Genomic DNA, 16,386 nt, shown 5'->3' on the forward strand with positions numbered 1-16,386 from the left:
CGCTGTACCTTTCCACATTTCCTGGGTGCTCCTGAGCAAGGCAGGTCAAAACAATAGCCACAGAAATGGAGACAGCCAATACGTTGGATGTGTATTTGAACACCAAGAGACAGAACTCAATGATTAAAGCAGGTAAATCTAGGAGAGGGCTTGGCTTTTTAAGTGACACAAAAAGTTTAAAGTGTAACACTAGTGTATAATTTTAAGTGAACAAGTGGGGCCTACTCAATCAGACTGCCAAACCTGCAGCCACAGATCCACCCAGCCTGGGTCAGCTTTATCAATGGGACCTTTGCATCAAAAAAGCACCAAATGTCCTGTGTTCGATCTTTGCTATTATAAATGGTGGCCTATGGTAGGATATGAACCGCTATGGATCTCTGAAATTTGGGATGAGCCCCTTCAGCCAGGGGAGTGTGTAATCCACACTAGTCCAGTGTAAATCTTTGTCCCCCTCTCGTGGTTGGACTACATACATAGGTTTGAGGCTGTTACTGCTCCTAATTGATCGGACTTGGTCCACCGGCTTAAGTGCTAGAGATTTATGCTTTTAGATTCAGAAGTCCCCATGAATTACCCAGCCATTCCCACACCACAAGGTGTGCAGCATGAGATGGAGTATGCTGACAGAGCTCCATCAAGTTAATTTGAACTCCAACAAGCTATACCGCAGGAGTCTCCATCCACTAGCCCCTTAATAGCATGTTAAAAGGCACCCATTCTGGGTGCATGTCTGAATGCCATCCACCCCTACTCCAAAGCCATCCTCAGCTGACCTTGCAGAAGCATTTGGGGCAAGTCACAGACCTGAATGTTGGCTTTCCAGCTGTGGTAGAGGGATGGGGGTGGAAATTGAATAGCCTGACAAAGGACCCACCCAAGGTTTACTTGAACTCCTCCAGTATAATAAGCACAGAGTGTCTGGACCTTTTGCCATAGTTTAAGATGAGGGAATTCAGCTCCACTGAAGTCAATGCAAATGCGCTGATTTACATCAGTTGAGGATCTGGCCCAGTAATTTTACAATTCTTGAAATATCACTTCATAAAATACAGAGCAACTGCAGCCACTTCCAGGAGAGGAACCCAAAAGAATGCAAAGCTCAAAGAAAGGGCAGGCCAGTTCCACTTGCTTTTAGGATCTCGGCAGAAGCACGGTGCCTATTGGCATTTGTTCAGCTTTGAACAGTGCTCAGCCCGTTGCTTGTAAATGCATCTATAGTGTATCATAGAACCATAGAGTTAGAAGGGACCTGCCAAGACGCAGGATTTGTTGTGTCTAAAGCATCCAAGACAGGCTATCCAGCCTCCTCTTGAAAACCTCCAGTGAAGGAGCTTCCACAATCTCCCAAGCAGTCTGTTCCCCTTGTCCTACTGTTCTTACAGTTAGGAAGTTTTTCCAGAGATTGAAATCTGCTCTGCTGTAGTTTGAACCCATTGCCTCTTGTCTTGCCCTGTGTGGCAAAAGAGAACAACTTTTCTCCATCTTTTTATGGCGGTATTTCAAGTATTTGAAGACCTCTATCGTGTCCCCTCTTAATCTCCTCTTTTCCAAACTAAACATATCCAGTTCCTTCAGCCTTTGCTCATATGGCTACATTCCAACCCTTGGATCAGCTTTGTTGCTTGCCTCTGGATCCTTTCCAGTTTCTCTACATCCTTTCTACACATTGGTTACCAAAACTGGACGTAGTACTCCAGCTGAGGCCTAACCAGCTCCGAGTAGAGCAGTACTATCACCTCCCGAGTAGAGCAGTACTATAACCTCCCGTGACTTGCATGCTAGGCCTCTGTTAATCATAGGATTACAAGGTACTGCAAGGGTCATCTAGTCTAAACCCCCTGCGACTCTCCAAGAATACCCAAGCAGGACTCCTTCTCATTGGAACTTGGGTCTTAGAGAGAGGAAGGTGGACTTTCACAAATATTATACCACAGCAAGTGCCCTTCACGTTTTACTCCAGGGTCTACTGACTGTTGTTTGAAATCCAGAGACTTGTTCTGATCATTTAAAACTCAAAGCTGTTATCTGCTATACAAAAAACACCTTGTGCCACACTGCTAGTTCTGAAGGCATCCCTGTGTTAAGTATGGGTAGAATACACAACTAAGTGTACATAGGGGGCCAGGCTGCAAGAGAAGCCACAAAATAGTGAGCAGCTCACACAGCTGGGTTTTTTTTAATGTTATTTCTCTTTCTAGAGCTCCTGTTATCCCACCCAGTGAACCAAAACTGGGTAAAACTTGTGCTTTCTTGGCAAAAAAATAGATTAATATTTCTGCTTGCATCCCACTAGAGCTTAAGTCAATGGGGTTGACACTGGATTTGCACCAATGTAACTAGCAGCAAAGTGTGGCCCCTTATTTGAAAGATATTTAGTTCCAGCATGCAATACAAAGCTCTAAGAAATATGGAAGTTTGTCCATTCATTGTCCCACAGTTGAAAATAAGCATCAATATGTTCTCTTAAAAAACGAACAAAACACTTGCAACTTTAATGCCCTTCTCGCTCTTCTTTCTCTGGCTATATCACAGATATTGAAAGGGGGAGGGGGAAACGTATCCACGTCTACAGGTAGCTGAACCATTAAATGGAAATCAGCCGCATTTATCTAGAAACATAAAAGCGGTATTTTGCAAAAAACAACTATAAAACTGAATTATTTCATAGGATAGGATGCTGCTTAGCACTGAGAAGTGGATGCATGGGATTCTCTGTGTCTCAGTACTTAGGGTATGTGTACACTGAATTGTAAACCTGGGTGTGTGGGATCCGGGCTTGTGGATTTGGGGTGTACAAGCCAGTGCTTGAGCATCCACACAACATTGTAAATCTGGGTTTACAATTGCTGGACCCGGTTCTCACAACCATGCTAATGTGTCCATGCTGAACTATGCAGACCTTCTGCCTTGGGTCTGCAGCTCAAGCTGTGTCCACACTGCAAAATGACAGAGCTTGGACCCAAGTCTCAGTGGGCCTTGGGCTCAGACCCACCAGATGGGTGGGTCCTGGGACCTGGGTCCTGAATGCCTGGTGACCTGCGCCAGATAGATTCATGTGTGGACAGAAGGGGAGGGGGTTGGGCTCAAACCTGAGTCTGAGCCCAGGTTTACACTGCAGCGTAGACTACCCTTAGTGGTCCTCATTTCCACCATAACTGAGCACTTGAGGGGAAGGGGAACAGGGAACGGGGAAGAGGGACACAGACAAGGCTCTGCAGTGTCAGAGCTGGGAACAGACGCTGGGGAGTCTCTATCGGCGTATAGAGATAAGCCCGATTGGTGTGAAGGGCTTTGGAATATGCTTGCTTGGAAACTAACCCCAATAAACATCGCACTGTCTGCACTTCGGACTTCTGGTCTTTTGCTGCTTGCTGTTTGCGTCACAAGAACCAGGGAAGTAGGAGGGTGAAGGGAAAGCTCTCTACCAACTTGATTATCCACCTGGGGGTTACCATGCATTATGCCTCTGTCTTGCTTCTTTTGGTCCTGCGGTTGGCTACTTCTCCAGCTCATTGTGGATTTTGTGGGGTTTCTCTCAAAGTTAAGCCCATGTATACATGCCTGTTTGGTATTATGCATCAATTCAATGGAACATACCCACACACACACCCCATGATACGGTTACATTCTTTGGCACTCAATTATGACATCCGCAAATGGGGGGGGGGTGACAAAACTACAGTTCAAATTGCCTTAAGTGACCCCTCGAAATAGTTTGCTTAATGGAGGTAATTTTCTAAAGAAAGTGGACGAGAATTGTCAATACATTTGGAGATACTTTGGATGATCTCAAAAGAGACGGGTTTGCCTAATAAAGTTGGTTTATAGCACAATTTCCATAAGGTTCATATTTCAGGTTCAGAGCTTTTACTGAGTATATATTGATTAGCTAGAAGATCAAGGCTTTATGTCAAAGCCAAGAGTGGTTAACACTCCAATAGCCTATTAAATCAAATAAGCTATTAAACAAGCAACCAATCAAGTTTCAAATGATATGTAACAGGAAGTTACAGATTGTTGTATGGGTCAGTTGTCAGCATTATATAATTTCTGCTTCAACTACAATTATACAGTTTCAGCTACTTCATATTAATAAAGCTTTGCTTCATCACTACCATTGATAGGGGTAAACCTTCTGTTTCAGCATGAATCCTTCACTGTAGTTCCCATGTTGGGAGGTGCAGAATAAATGGGTATTTCCTAGGAAGGCGTTTGAATTTCAGCAGGCCTGCCCCATTTTTGAGTTATTTGTAGGTTAAAATCATTAAGTCAACAAACATTACACAGTAAACGGAAGGGACCTTCACTTTCATCCTGCACACTCCGCTCTCAAAGAGATTTCTTAATGTAGACAAATACTATGGGACATACTATGGGACAAGGTTGTTACAAGGAGGAGGATGAAAAACTATTCTCATTAACCTCTGAGGATAGGACAATAAGCAATGGGCTTAAATTGCAGCAAGGGCAGTTTAGACTGGACATTAGGCAAAACTATAATGCTGACAACTGACCCATACAACAGTCCATAACTTCCTGTTACATGTCATTTGAACTTGATTGGTTGCCTGTTTAATAGCCTGTTTGATTTAATAGGCTATTGGAGAGTTAACCACTCTTGGCTTTGACATAAAGCTTTGATCTTCTAGCTAAAAACTTCCTAATTGTCAGGGTAGTTAAGCACTGGAACAAATTGCGTAGGGAAGCTGTGGAATCTCAGTCATTGGAGGTTTTTAAGAACAGGTTGAACAAACACCTGTCAGGAATGGTCTAGTTATTACTTAGTTCTGCCCTGAGTGCAGAGGACTGGACTAGATGACCTGTTTGAGGTCCCTTCCGATCTCTTCTATGATTTTCAATATTCAGCCTGTACTGACAGCTCAATGAGAAAGGGTATTCTGAGGCACCAGAAAGAGGCAGTACATTTAGGGAACTTGTTTATCAGATGGGTCCCACCATAAACATTTCTTCAGCGGAAGCAAATGCTGAACTGTAAATCTATTCAGTCATAGTTGTGCTGCTGTTGGCTAGGATACCCTTGCGTACAACAGCGGTAGGAACATTTTTGGTGGTCCCTTCTTGCCTTAAACCCTAAGACTGTTTTAACACCTAGTTCTGACACAGTGCTTTCAGCAATAGATTTCAAAGCCCTTTACTAAGGAGGTCAGTATCATTATTCCCATTTTACAGATGGGGAAACTGAGGCACGGAGCAGGGACATGACTTGCCCAGAATTACTCTGTAGGCCAGTGGAAGAGCTGGGAATAGAACCCCGGTCTCCTGACTCCCAATCCAGTGCCCTCTCTGCTTCTATCTATTTTAGATGAGAGGATCGGATATTTTAGTCACAGCATTCCACAATGCAGTTCTCTAACAGCTGAAGTTCCCCTACTCCTTGATTTAAGTCTACTAAGGTCCACTGAACTTGAATTTTGTGGGAACACAACGCTGTGTCAGAATGTCCTATTGTGCTAAATGGTTAAATTACACTTTGTGCTTGGACAGACAAATTCCACTGGGGAAACTTTCTGAGATGTGTGCTTAGTACACACATCTCCATGTTCCTGTTACACCCAATGCCAAACAGGAAACTATTCAAATCTAGTTAACTATTAAAAGTTGCTCGTTAATTAATACCGATTGCAAGCCCAGCCTTGCAGTCTATTGTCTCGGCAGAGGGAGATAACCTGGAGCCTTCTGATGGTCTAAAATAAAATAAAAATCTCTGAAACAATAAGCACGGCAGTCTCTTTCCTATTCTCTTTATCCAATTTAACTACCAGTGCGCTGCTATACATGCCTCAATAGTACGCTGTTTTTATATCAGACAGAGAAAGAACAGGGGGTAAGAGATACGCTTACCCAGGCAAGGACTGGAATGCAGACTTTTGTTGCTCTCCTTACAGCCATAAGCATTGGTGACAGCTGAGAGTCCAAAGGAGCTCATTTTTAACTGAGCACGCAAAGGGCAGATTGAGTCTTGGTGACGGTAAGGAGGGTGAAAAGTTAAAGCTTTAAAAAGAGAATCGTTTTCTAAGGATGACCAAATTTCCCCTCTTCCCACCCCATGCTCTCAAAGGCTAGAAGCAGTGCAGGTCAGAAAGGTGGCATTACCTGTACTACTTCTTTGACCAGAGTTTTGTCAGTCCCGGTTTTGGCTCTCTGCAGGCCGCTAACGTTCTCTCCGATCCAAGTGATGAGGGCAAACTTGACTCGCTTGCTCATGGCATCCCCAGTGGTAAATCGGACAAATCCAAACAACCTGATATCATCTTTAAAAACAAAGAAACAAAAAGGAGAAGTCATTAGAAGGGAGACAAAATATTACCTCACTAAAGAATTCGTCGTAGTCGATTCTGAGCATAGCCAGGTGGTCTCCTGATCTGAATTACCAACACTTATAAAAATATAAACACTATTAGAATAGAGAAGATGTGTACACACACGTACGCACATGTGTAGGATATCTTCTTCCCGTGTTAGATTTGCCTTTTGCTATTGCACGCTCACTGACTAGGAGTTACCTGACTGGCACAGCTGTACCATGCCAGCTGCTACGTTGTTAAGTTTGGAAGCGAGGAACACACTCTCAATTGGCCAGGTCTTTCGAGTCCACACAGCTGACCTGGATGATGCATTTAGTCTTCAGCATGCAGGAAAGCGAAGACATTGATCACTGGCCCCTATGCTGCAAGCTGCTCTGGGAAGGTAGGAATCCACCTGTGCAAGGCAGTTTGCAGGACAGGATGACCAGCTGCACACCCAAGCCTGATTGGATAAGCAATGAGAAAGACTAGTCAAGACCACAAGTTATGTAACAGTGACTGCACTGCACACAACCAAAAGAACCATGCCATATAGACCAAAGAAACAGCTCACTGAACAAAAACCAAGACCAGTAGTTGCTGAGGGCTAGACACATCAGTGGGCTGATGTGCTGATTTCCCAGCCCACAAAATAAGACAGTCAGGCAGCCTTCAGTCGGTTGTGATCCCTTCTTCCCAGGGGGAACTTATAAAGAGTCCAAACAGAACAATAACAAAAACACAGGGCCGTAACAAGACAAAGACAGCAACTACAACCAGTCTCCATACACAGACCTGTGGACAGGCTCCAACTCGCAGGGAGATGTTCCCAGGCAACCCTTCATATTTCCCCTGCTCCCATTAATGTGTCAGGGTTAATTGTTGGCTGCATTAATCCTTTAAGGTCTGGGTTAGTGATTACGCTTATGCCCTATCACAGTATCTCGTGCTGGATACATTTAGACCACCAGTGCTCTCTACTGAGAGCTCTCAAACTCTTTATTACTATTTCCTACTGTCCCTGAAACTTCTGCAGATCCACATAACGAAATTGGGCTAATCTACAAAGGTGCTGCCCTGCTAAGAGTAATCCAAAATCAGAGACCTGTGGATGTTCTGGTTAAGTGTCTGATCTACATGACCTGCAGACAGATCACTCCCTGCTGCTGAAAAACCCACAGGAGGGGAAGAACTTCAAAAGGCGTCTCATAGAAACGCCTTTGTTTCCTCCACTCCTTCACTTGGCCATGGCAAAGAATCACGGAAAGAGACACTTTTCCCCCCACAATATGGAACAAGGCACTTTTTCTGGAATAAGGAAAACAAGGTTTTCAACCCCAAAGTTTCAAAAATGAACAGTTAGGCCACCCAAAAATCACGACTGGATTAAAAATCCATGAGATTTATAAACAGTAAATTGAGTCCATTTTTACCTTCTCGTTTGAGAGCCTTTAGGCATCACGTGGCTGCAGAGAAAAGCTGGAGAACGAAGACTAGAAGCTTAATTTTCTTTATTAATTACAGCCGCAACTCTCACAATTCCAGATGCTGGGGCTTTGAGAAGACACACCATGTGTACTGCAAGACTCATGGGGGGAGGGGGGCGGGGGAGGGGAAAATCACAAGAAAAAACGGCCACTCTCTCTCTGCTTCCCTGGAGAGCTTCTAGAACCTTCCCTAACTCCCGATTGAAAGGATTGGTATGCACATTGTCTCTGCCCAAGGGGAAGGGGTTTGCAGCCTGAAAGAATGGGCACAACCTTCGGAGCCTGCCGATGTATGGGGAAAGTGGACACCAAGCGTGTGGGTCCAGCCTGGAATCTTTAGAGCGGCTTGCTCTCCTCTCCACAGCAGCATGTCGTACTGCCCAGGCATAAACCCCGGTAGTGGCACAACAGGGCCATGGAAGTGTTGTTTAGCTGTATGAGCTATCCCTAGGAGTTCTTGATGGAGGTCCACTGAGTCAGGAAGGGAGCATGCCACAGGGCATGGCTGCTCCCCCTCCCCCTCCGGCTAGCTTCCCTCCACCACCATCTGTGACTCACTCAATGCACATGGCCATTAAGAAGGGTAGCCAGCAGCAGAGGCATTTCTGCACCCACTTCCAGGATGAGCCCTCTTTCATTCCCCTCCACCGACAGAAGAGAACAGAGCATCAGGCCCCTAGATTTTAAGATCACCATAAGTCCTTGTTTCAGGGCCTGGCTTCTGCTCTGTTAGGCCAAAACTAAGGTTATTTACTTAGTGACCATCTGCGTACAAGCATCTCATCTCTGGAGTCTGACAGATTCTGCGTTCCTTCTCTGCAGGGTGATTCACCAACCCAAGCTGTTGGGTGCATTTGCAATCACAGGCACATACATAGTACCACCCCCTTCCAGTCTTTTCTTGTGAGCACACAAGATACTGAAACCTACATCAGCCCTGATCTTCCAGAGAAGCAGAGCAGATGGACAGTCCAGCGAGCACAGAATACACCTAATCACAGCTGCTTCATCGGTTTAATAGGTCACTTGGTGTCCTTTTAGTGCAACAAGATGACACAGGAAAGAACCATGAATCAGAGCACTTGCTTTTGGGAAAAGGAGCCGGTTACACCTGGTCCTACTTAAGTTTACTGTAACCAATTCCGCATGTTTTATTCCTATGCTGTCCCAACTACCACCATGTGAGACATCCAGGATGCCAAGTGGGAAGTCGAATGTTAATTCACACCACCCTCATCTACATCCATAATAAAAATTTCCTGTATACCATATATATTGCTCTAGGGCATCACCAAGGATGGTTATAGAAACATAAAAGGCTCTGTACCATTTCCCCTGCCCCTGCTCCACAGAAAATAAGTGCCAAAGCCAATGCAAGAAGCCTTTGAAAGCCAACAAATGTCACTTAATGCCTCTGGGTATATCTACACAGCAACTGAATACCCGCGGCTGGCGCACATCAGCTGCTGCGGGCTCAGACGGGACCCTCCCCCGTCCGTCCCAGGGTTCGAGAGCCCAGACTCCAATCCTAGCCTGGACGTCCACACCGCAATTTTACAGCCCCGCAGCGCGAGCCAGCTGACCCAAGCCAGCCGTGGGTGTTTAATTGCTGTGTAGACATACTCATTGTGTTTAAGAAGTGCAAAGGTTAGACATAGAAGAAAAAGCTGGTATAATTGCCAACAGTTCGCCAACAAAAGAAGCAGATCTTTCTGGCAGAGTTCAGAGTGTGCAGTCAGAATCCCTGAGCAGAATTGGTTGAGTTTCACAAATAGTCTGAAGCATGTTCACAGTGACAAATTGTCAGTGAAACAGGATCCAAGCTTAAAAGTTCTTGTATATTCATGATTTCCTCTTCCAGAGTTAACCAGTGCTATCCTGCCAAATCATTTCTCTGCATTAGACCAAACAAAAGAAAGTAGTACTTCACACAATGCAGTCAACCTGTGGAACTCATTGCCAGGGGATGTTGTGAAGGCCAAAAGTGTAACTGGATTCAAAAAGAATTAGATAAATTCATGGGTGATAGGTCCATCCATGGCTATTAGCAAGATGGTCAGGGACGCAGCCCCATGCCCCAGGTGTCCCTAAACCTCCAATTGACAGAAGCTGGGACTGGACAACGGGGGATGGATCACTTGAAATTGCACTGGTCTGTTCATTCCCTCTGAAGCATATGGCACTGGCCACTGTGAGGAGACGGGATACTGGGCTAGATGGACCATTACTCTGATGCAATATGGCTGTTCTTATGTAAAAGTAGTCAGAACCTTAGTTAACGCTGGTCCTCTCCCCCTCCCCAACTGAAAAAACCCAAGACACTTTAATTTCCTCCTCCCCCTCTCCAAGAACCATTTAAATTGGCTTTAGAAGATGGACGTTGATGTCTGCAGTGTTTTTTAAACAAATTATAATAGAGATGGCACATTCCCTCTGAAAGAGGGAATCTTGCCCTGCTTCCATGCAGCCATCTTCCTAATCACTAACCCTTGAATATCAGTACAGCCTGAAGCAAATAAATGCATTATTCATAGACCTGGACCTAGCACAGACAATGGCTACGGTTGGGAAGATTTCACAAGCTCCAACCAGAGCGCATTAGGGTTACTAGGTCTACCTTACAGTTGTACATGCCAAGGGTGGGGTAGACGCTATGTAAATAATGAAGTAATAATGCAACGAACACCTCAACAATAAGGTCACTTAATCTCCTTCTCCCAAGTTCATTCCTTACTTATCAGTAGTTAGTGTTTCTCCCCCTCCCCCACCCCAAGTGGTTTCCTTGATGACAGGATCTATTCTGATCCACTCAAGTATTTTAATACAATTGACACAAAAAAAGTTTCCCACCAGACTACAAAGCTGCAACATTTCACACTGACTAGAATCGAGAAAGGTATATTAACTGCAAAAATCCTTATAACAACATTAGTCCCATTGCTGTAACAAACTAGCAAAACCAATCATATTCTTAGATAAGGTCACCACTCCTAGCTTTACTCACCCAGCATTACTGTACGTAGGGACTGCAAGGAAAAGTCTGACAGAAGGCTTTGTCCTTACATACCTTGTGTTATGAATACCTTGGCCCTACAGAGCTAGTTATAGAGAAAACGTGGCAGATTTCCTCAAAAGTGTCCTGGTTCTTATTGCTTTCCATCTGGCTTTATTCATATTTTACTTGGAAAACATTGGCTTACTTAATCCTCAAAGAAAGAGGCATATGTGGAGAAAGTCAAACATTTTTCATTACGTGTTCAATTGAATCTTGGATTAACAGATTCCTTTTCCTATACTTTTTGTAGCAGCCATACCATCTTGTTACATTTTACCAGGACATCACAATGTGAGTATACTCTACCGTAGTTGCACAAAGTAAAAAGGGCGAGGAGAGAGTTTACAAGGAACTAAAACTGCTCTTAGCTCTGAGGAATTTTTCTTCTAAATGCTCTGAGGAAATCTACTCCACTTTTATAGCTAATTAAAACAACCTTTAAATAAACCTCCAAGGACGTATCTTTAACATCCTGTTAACGGATATGGCCACGTATGATATTAATGAGAACTGGACAACTCAAGTTCTGCTCTTCAGGCTGTGAATATTATAGGCAAGATCCTCAGATGGTGTGAACTGTTGAGCTACAGCAGGGATCGGCAACCTTTGGCACGCGGGAAGTGGCACGGGCCGAAGGATGTGCTGGCCGCCACTTTCCGACGCCCCCATTGGCCTGGAGCGGCAAACTGCGGCCAGTGGGAGCCGCGATCAGCCGAACCTGCGGACGCGACAGGTGCTTACCCTGGCGGACCGCGTGCCAAAGGTTGCCGATCCCTGAGCTACAGCTATTACAACCACTGAAGTTCTACCTCTGTGTGTTTTCCACAAAGCCTACCACTGACAAACACTTGCCAACATTTTGGGCCACCAAAGATTTCCCCCCTCTACTCCAAACAGGAAGCAAGAATTGTAGCTCCTGCCCCCTTAAATGATACTCAATCTATGTACATATTTTGACTTGTGATAAATTTGCTGAGGGTAAAAAATAAATAAATAAACCAACACAAAACTAGGAAAAGCTCACCACTTTTCCTACCCTAGCAACCCAACTACACTGGGAGAAAATAAATTGAAGCTCCCAAACATGACAATATGTAGGATGTTAATTCCAGTTATATACCACTTTTATGGGATGCAGCTCTTTGCATGCATAACAAGACACATCTGCAAATGTTTTAGAAACCTTTGGGGGAAGAATTATGTGTATAACCCTAAGTAATAGTATGGCTGTCTTCTAATGAAACCAAAGGGAATTTAGTTCACATGGTGCCAATTTCGAGTACTCTTACAGCTAGATACTGGTTCTAGTCCCAAAGAACATTGGTTGCATATGAACACTAGCATTAAACTGCAGACACAGAAGTCGCCTTCTCATGGCCTTGGAGGCCCATTTTATGCCAGATGCCTGGTCAGTGTTAACCGATATCTACTGCCTGTCATGGGTAAGCTGTAAGAAATGAGCCACATGGTAAAGATCTTGGGCCCTCTAGTTGTTTTATGTCAGACCACTGGGTTTCCTGCTAACAGGACGCACACTCTGTCCCCTCTTGACCCTCCCTCATGCAAGCTAGAATGTTAAGCTAAGGTTAACCAACAGGAAGGAAGACTGCTCAAGCTGACATTTTAAAATTTTATTATAAGGAAACTCTCAGAACTGGGGCTGTCTCATGACTGTGTAGGAGACACTGGGGAAGGAAGGGACATGGGCCCAGTTTGGCAGGGGGAAAAAGCCCAGCATCTGCTTTCTCTTTTAAACACCTGGCTCTGCTTGCAATTCTTCACCCCTTAAACCTCAGTACGCAGACACCACTGCTCGGAGTCCCCTGGGATGAGATGCTCCTAGAACAGCCATCCCCATCATCTCACTGGTGAGGGCCCAGCCCCTGTGCAGCACTCAGTCCCTGGTAAAGCTTAGGCCTTTGGAACCTTATCAAAAGCCCATTGAAGTCAACAGGTCTTTCCATTTACTTCAATGGGCTTTGGCTCAGGTCCTATAATCTTCTTTAAAAGAAAGACTGATGTTTAGCATCATGATTATAAATACAAGACAAAACGTAACCAAGGCCAATAATCCATTCTAATGTCCAGCCAACACGTATCCCAGGGATCGGCAACCTTCGGCACGTGGCCCGCCAGCGTAAGCCCTGGTTGGCCGGGCCAGTTTGTTTACTTGCCGCGTCCGCAGGTTTGGCGGATTGCAGTTCCCACTGGCCGCGGTTTGCTGCTCCAGGCCAATGGGGGCTGCGGGAAGTGGTGGCCAGCACGTTCCTCGGCCCGCGCCGCTTCCGGCAGTCCCCATTGGCCTGGAGCCGCGAACCATGGGAGCCGCGATCAGCTGAACCTGTGGACGCGGCAAGTAAACAAACCAGCCCGACCTGCCAGGGGGCTTACCCTGGTGGGCCACATGCCAAAGGTTGCCCATCCCTGACGTATCCAGTGTGCTTAGGTCCAGGACATGAGCTCATGAGACTGATGAGCCATCAGCCACAGCAGAGTTCCTTTGCTCTCACCCATCAGTGAAGAAAGGGCTAAGTACTTGTCTCACCGAAGTCAATACCAAAATGCTCACAAGCCTCAGTGTGGTTCAGAGAGAAGAAGACCAAAGTCCTCATGACTTGTTAACAGATGGGTTGTCAGGAGCATGAGCTAGAGTCCAGCAGTATCATAACTAACCGCTTTGTTTCTTATAATTATTACATGCCTGACTGAGGGCACATCTCCAGATACATTTTCATGGAAGTGATGCCCGGCAGCCTCCCAAAGCCAAGAAAGTTTCAAATTTCTGCAAGATGGTGAACAGTGGACTCTTTCCCCTCCCCCAACCTCTACACAAAATCCATATGCAGCTCCATCATTAGCATCTTGAGTTGATACATCCCATTGAAACAAATATTGGGGTTGATTTTCTGTTGCATTAAAGGGTTGAGGCACCTTTAAGGGATATAAATGACCTTGGGGAATACCCCCACCAGCCACAGTGGCCCTCTATTGGCTTCTCTCCTAGTGTAAGGGCAGAAGCGGCGCCAGGGTTTTTGGCGCCCTAGGCGGGGGTCCTTCCGCGCTCCTGGTCGTCGTCGGCAATTCTGCGGCGGGGGGGGGGGTATCCTTCCGCGCTCCCGGTCTTCGGGGCACTTCAGCAGCGGGTCCAGGAGCAAGTGAAGGACCCGCCGCAGAATTGCCGCCGAAGACCCGGAGCGCGGAAGGACCCCCCCACCACCGAATTGCCACCGAGGGGGGCAAAATGCCACCCCCCCAAATCCAGGTGCCCTAGGCGACCACCTAGGTCGCCTAAATGGAAGCGCCGGCCCTGTGTAAGGGGAAGGATGGTCCAATGGTAGAGCATTAGCTTAGGACAGGGGAGACCTGGGTTTAATTCCCTGCTCCAGCAGGGACTTCCTGTGTAACCATGGCCAAGTCACTTAGCCTCTCTGGGCCTCAGTTCCCTATCTGGAAAAAGGGGATAACAACGTTTCCTTACCTCACAGAAGCATTGTGAGAATAAATACATTAGGGATTGTGAAACACTTGGAGATCTACTGATGACAGTGTAGAAACAGGCTATTGTGATGATGTAGGGACTGTAAGTGGACCCAGGACACTGTGCTATGGCTACCTTTTGAGCTATGGGAAGCAGAGAGTTTAAATTAGAGCAGTCCTGAGGCAGCTCTAATGCCAAGGACCGGACAGACCCCTGACAGGCTCCAGAATACAGTGACATAAAGGAGACTTAACCCCCCCTTCCCCACCGGTTCCTGTGTTCAACACTGGGATGGCGGAAGCAGACAAAGTTCCAGATGGCCATAGGGAAGTGGTTGTCAAACAGATGCTGCTTTAACTGATCCTCCAAGGAGCTTTTCACAGCAGTGGGGGGGAGGAGCAAGGTGGCTTTGCAGCCAGGAATGCACAGTCAATGTGAAATTCCCCAAAAATAATTACCATAAAGGACGGATCATCAATTTTCACAGGTTTGCCCTTCAAATATATGTTAAAGGGGAAAGCAGGCAAAGGAAGGTCTCAGACGAGCACGAGAAAGAATCAACAATATCCTGTAAAGTCCAAAATTACAAAGGTATTTTGGTGCCTAAAGATGCAAATCAACACCTAATGGGATTTATAAAAAGCACCTAAGTGAGTTAGGCACCTTAGTTGCTTTGGTGCATTGCTAAGTCTCCCCAGGTACCTACCTATATCTTTAGGCACCAAAACGCCTCTATAAAACTGGACCTAAATTTTTAACTACTAAATTCTATTACTTACTGATTGCACCTTTATATGAGGAGCGTTGCACTACGCACTATCTTAGGAGCTGGTTCCATTCCCCCCCCCCCCCCCCACACACAAACACAGACACTGCTGATGCTAACCAGAAATGCTTTATGCCGTATCTATTCCATACCAAGAGTTTTAATTCCTCCTAATGTTGACTGCACAGTACTGACACATGAATAGCTCTTCCATCTCATGCTGTCAAGACAGGTATTTATCAGTACTGGGACTTTCCTAACAGCAACCTAGTTACTTCTTTTGTCATGGTTGTAAACATTTGGTTCTCAATGGGGTGGAGGAACTTCTAAAGCTCCACTCTAATAAACTGCAGTGTAGCCATACATATTTTTTTTCAAATATGGATTGTTCCACTCTGTTCCTTTAATAATATTGGGGAGAGCAAAATAAGTTCAGCTATTAGTTAGTCTGGCATCACTGACATTTACAAAACCTTAACTGTGTATTTCTGACTGGGATTATTTTAAGTCCAGGATCCCAGGTAAGGTCACTCCACTCTTCTCAGCCATGCATTCAACAACCCCAATTATTAGGGTTTGAAATAAAAACAGATCTTCCCACCCCGTTGTAAAAAACAAGCAAAGCTTCAAACCCTTCTCTATCTTTCTGGCTCCGAATCCAACAACTTTTTTGTCTAAAAGGGTATTGATGGCATGAAGTGTTTAATGCCAAATTCATGCCACGGCTGGATCCATGCCACCGGCACAGGCACAAGGGAGAGCGATCTCTGGAAAATGAAGGAGATCAAAAGCCTGGAATGAAATCCTTGTTTAATGGAGAGGAAGCCCGTGAGATATTAGCGAACCCAGTTAAGCAGCCCTGGGTCTATGCTCAAAGGAAATGACACATGTGCAGTAACAGTTTTTTCCAATGTGAGTCTGTCAGTTTCCCACCCAGTTTTCCTCTTCCTATTTGAAAATGTCACCCATGTAGTTTCAGTGGCCCAGAATAAGGCGGAAGGGGTAAAATGGTGGGTTTACTGCTATGCTTTTCTGCAGATAACCCCGTGGTTGGGATAAGGCTCAGGAGCAAGTCCCATGTGCAGGGCCATCTAAGGCAAAGCTCTGGCGTAGAATGGACTTGTACATCCACAATATACAGAGGAACAAATCCTCACAAGATACATTGGGTGCAGCAGGGCTCAAACCAGGGCCGGCTCCAGGCACCAGCCTGGCAAGCAGGTGCTTGGGGCGGCCGCTCCGGAGAGGGGCGGCACGTCCAGCTATTCGGCGGCAATTCGGCGGACGGTCCC

General features: G+C 45.7%; 1 protein-coding gene across 1 annotated transcript in view; it reads right to left on the minus strand.

Moving 5' to 3' along the window:
* The window catches only part of LOC113409612 (coactosin-like protein), a 33,761-nt gene that overhangs the window by 12,439 nt on the left and 4,936 nt on the right, over positions 1–16,386 (minus strand). The window contains exon 3 of the mRNA XM_026663740.2: positions 6,118–6,275. Within this exon, the coding sequence (XP_026519525.1) occupies positions 6,118–6,275 (158 nt within the window). The remainder of the gene's footprint in view (positions 1–6,117; positions 6,276–16,386) is intronic.

The sequence above is a fragment of the Terrapene carolina genome, unplaced genomic scaffold (genome assembly GCF_002925995.2).
Source record: "Terrapene carolina triunguis isolate 2854851 unplaced genomic scaffold, T_m_triunguis-2.0 Scaffold33911, whole genome shotgun sequence".
NCBI lineage: Eukaryota > Metazoa > Chordata > Testudines > Emydidae > Terrapene > Terrapene triunguis.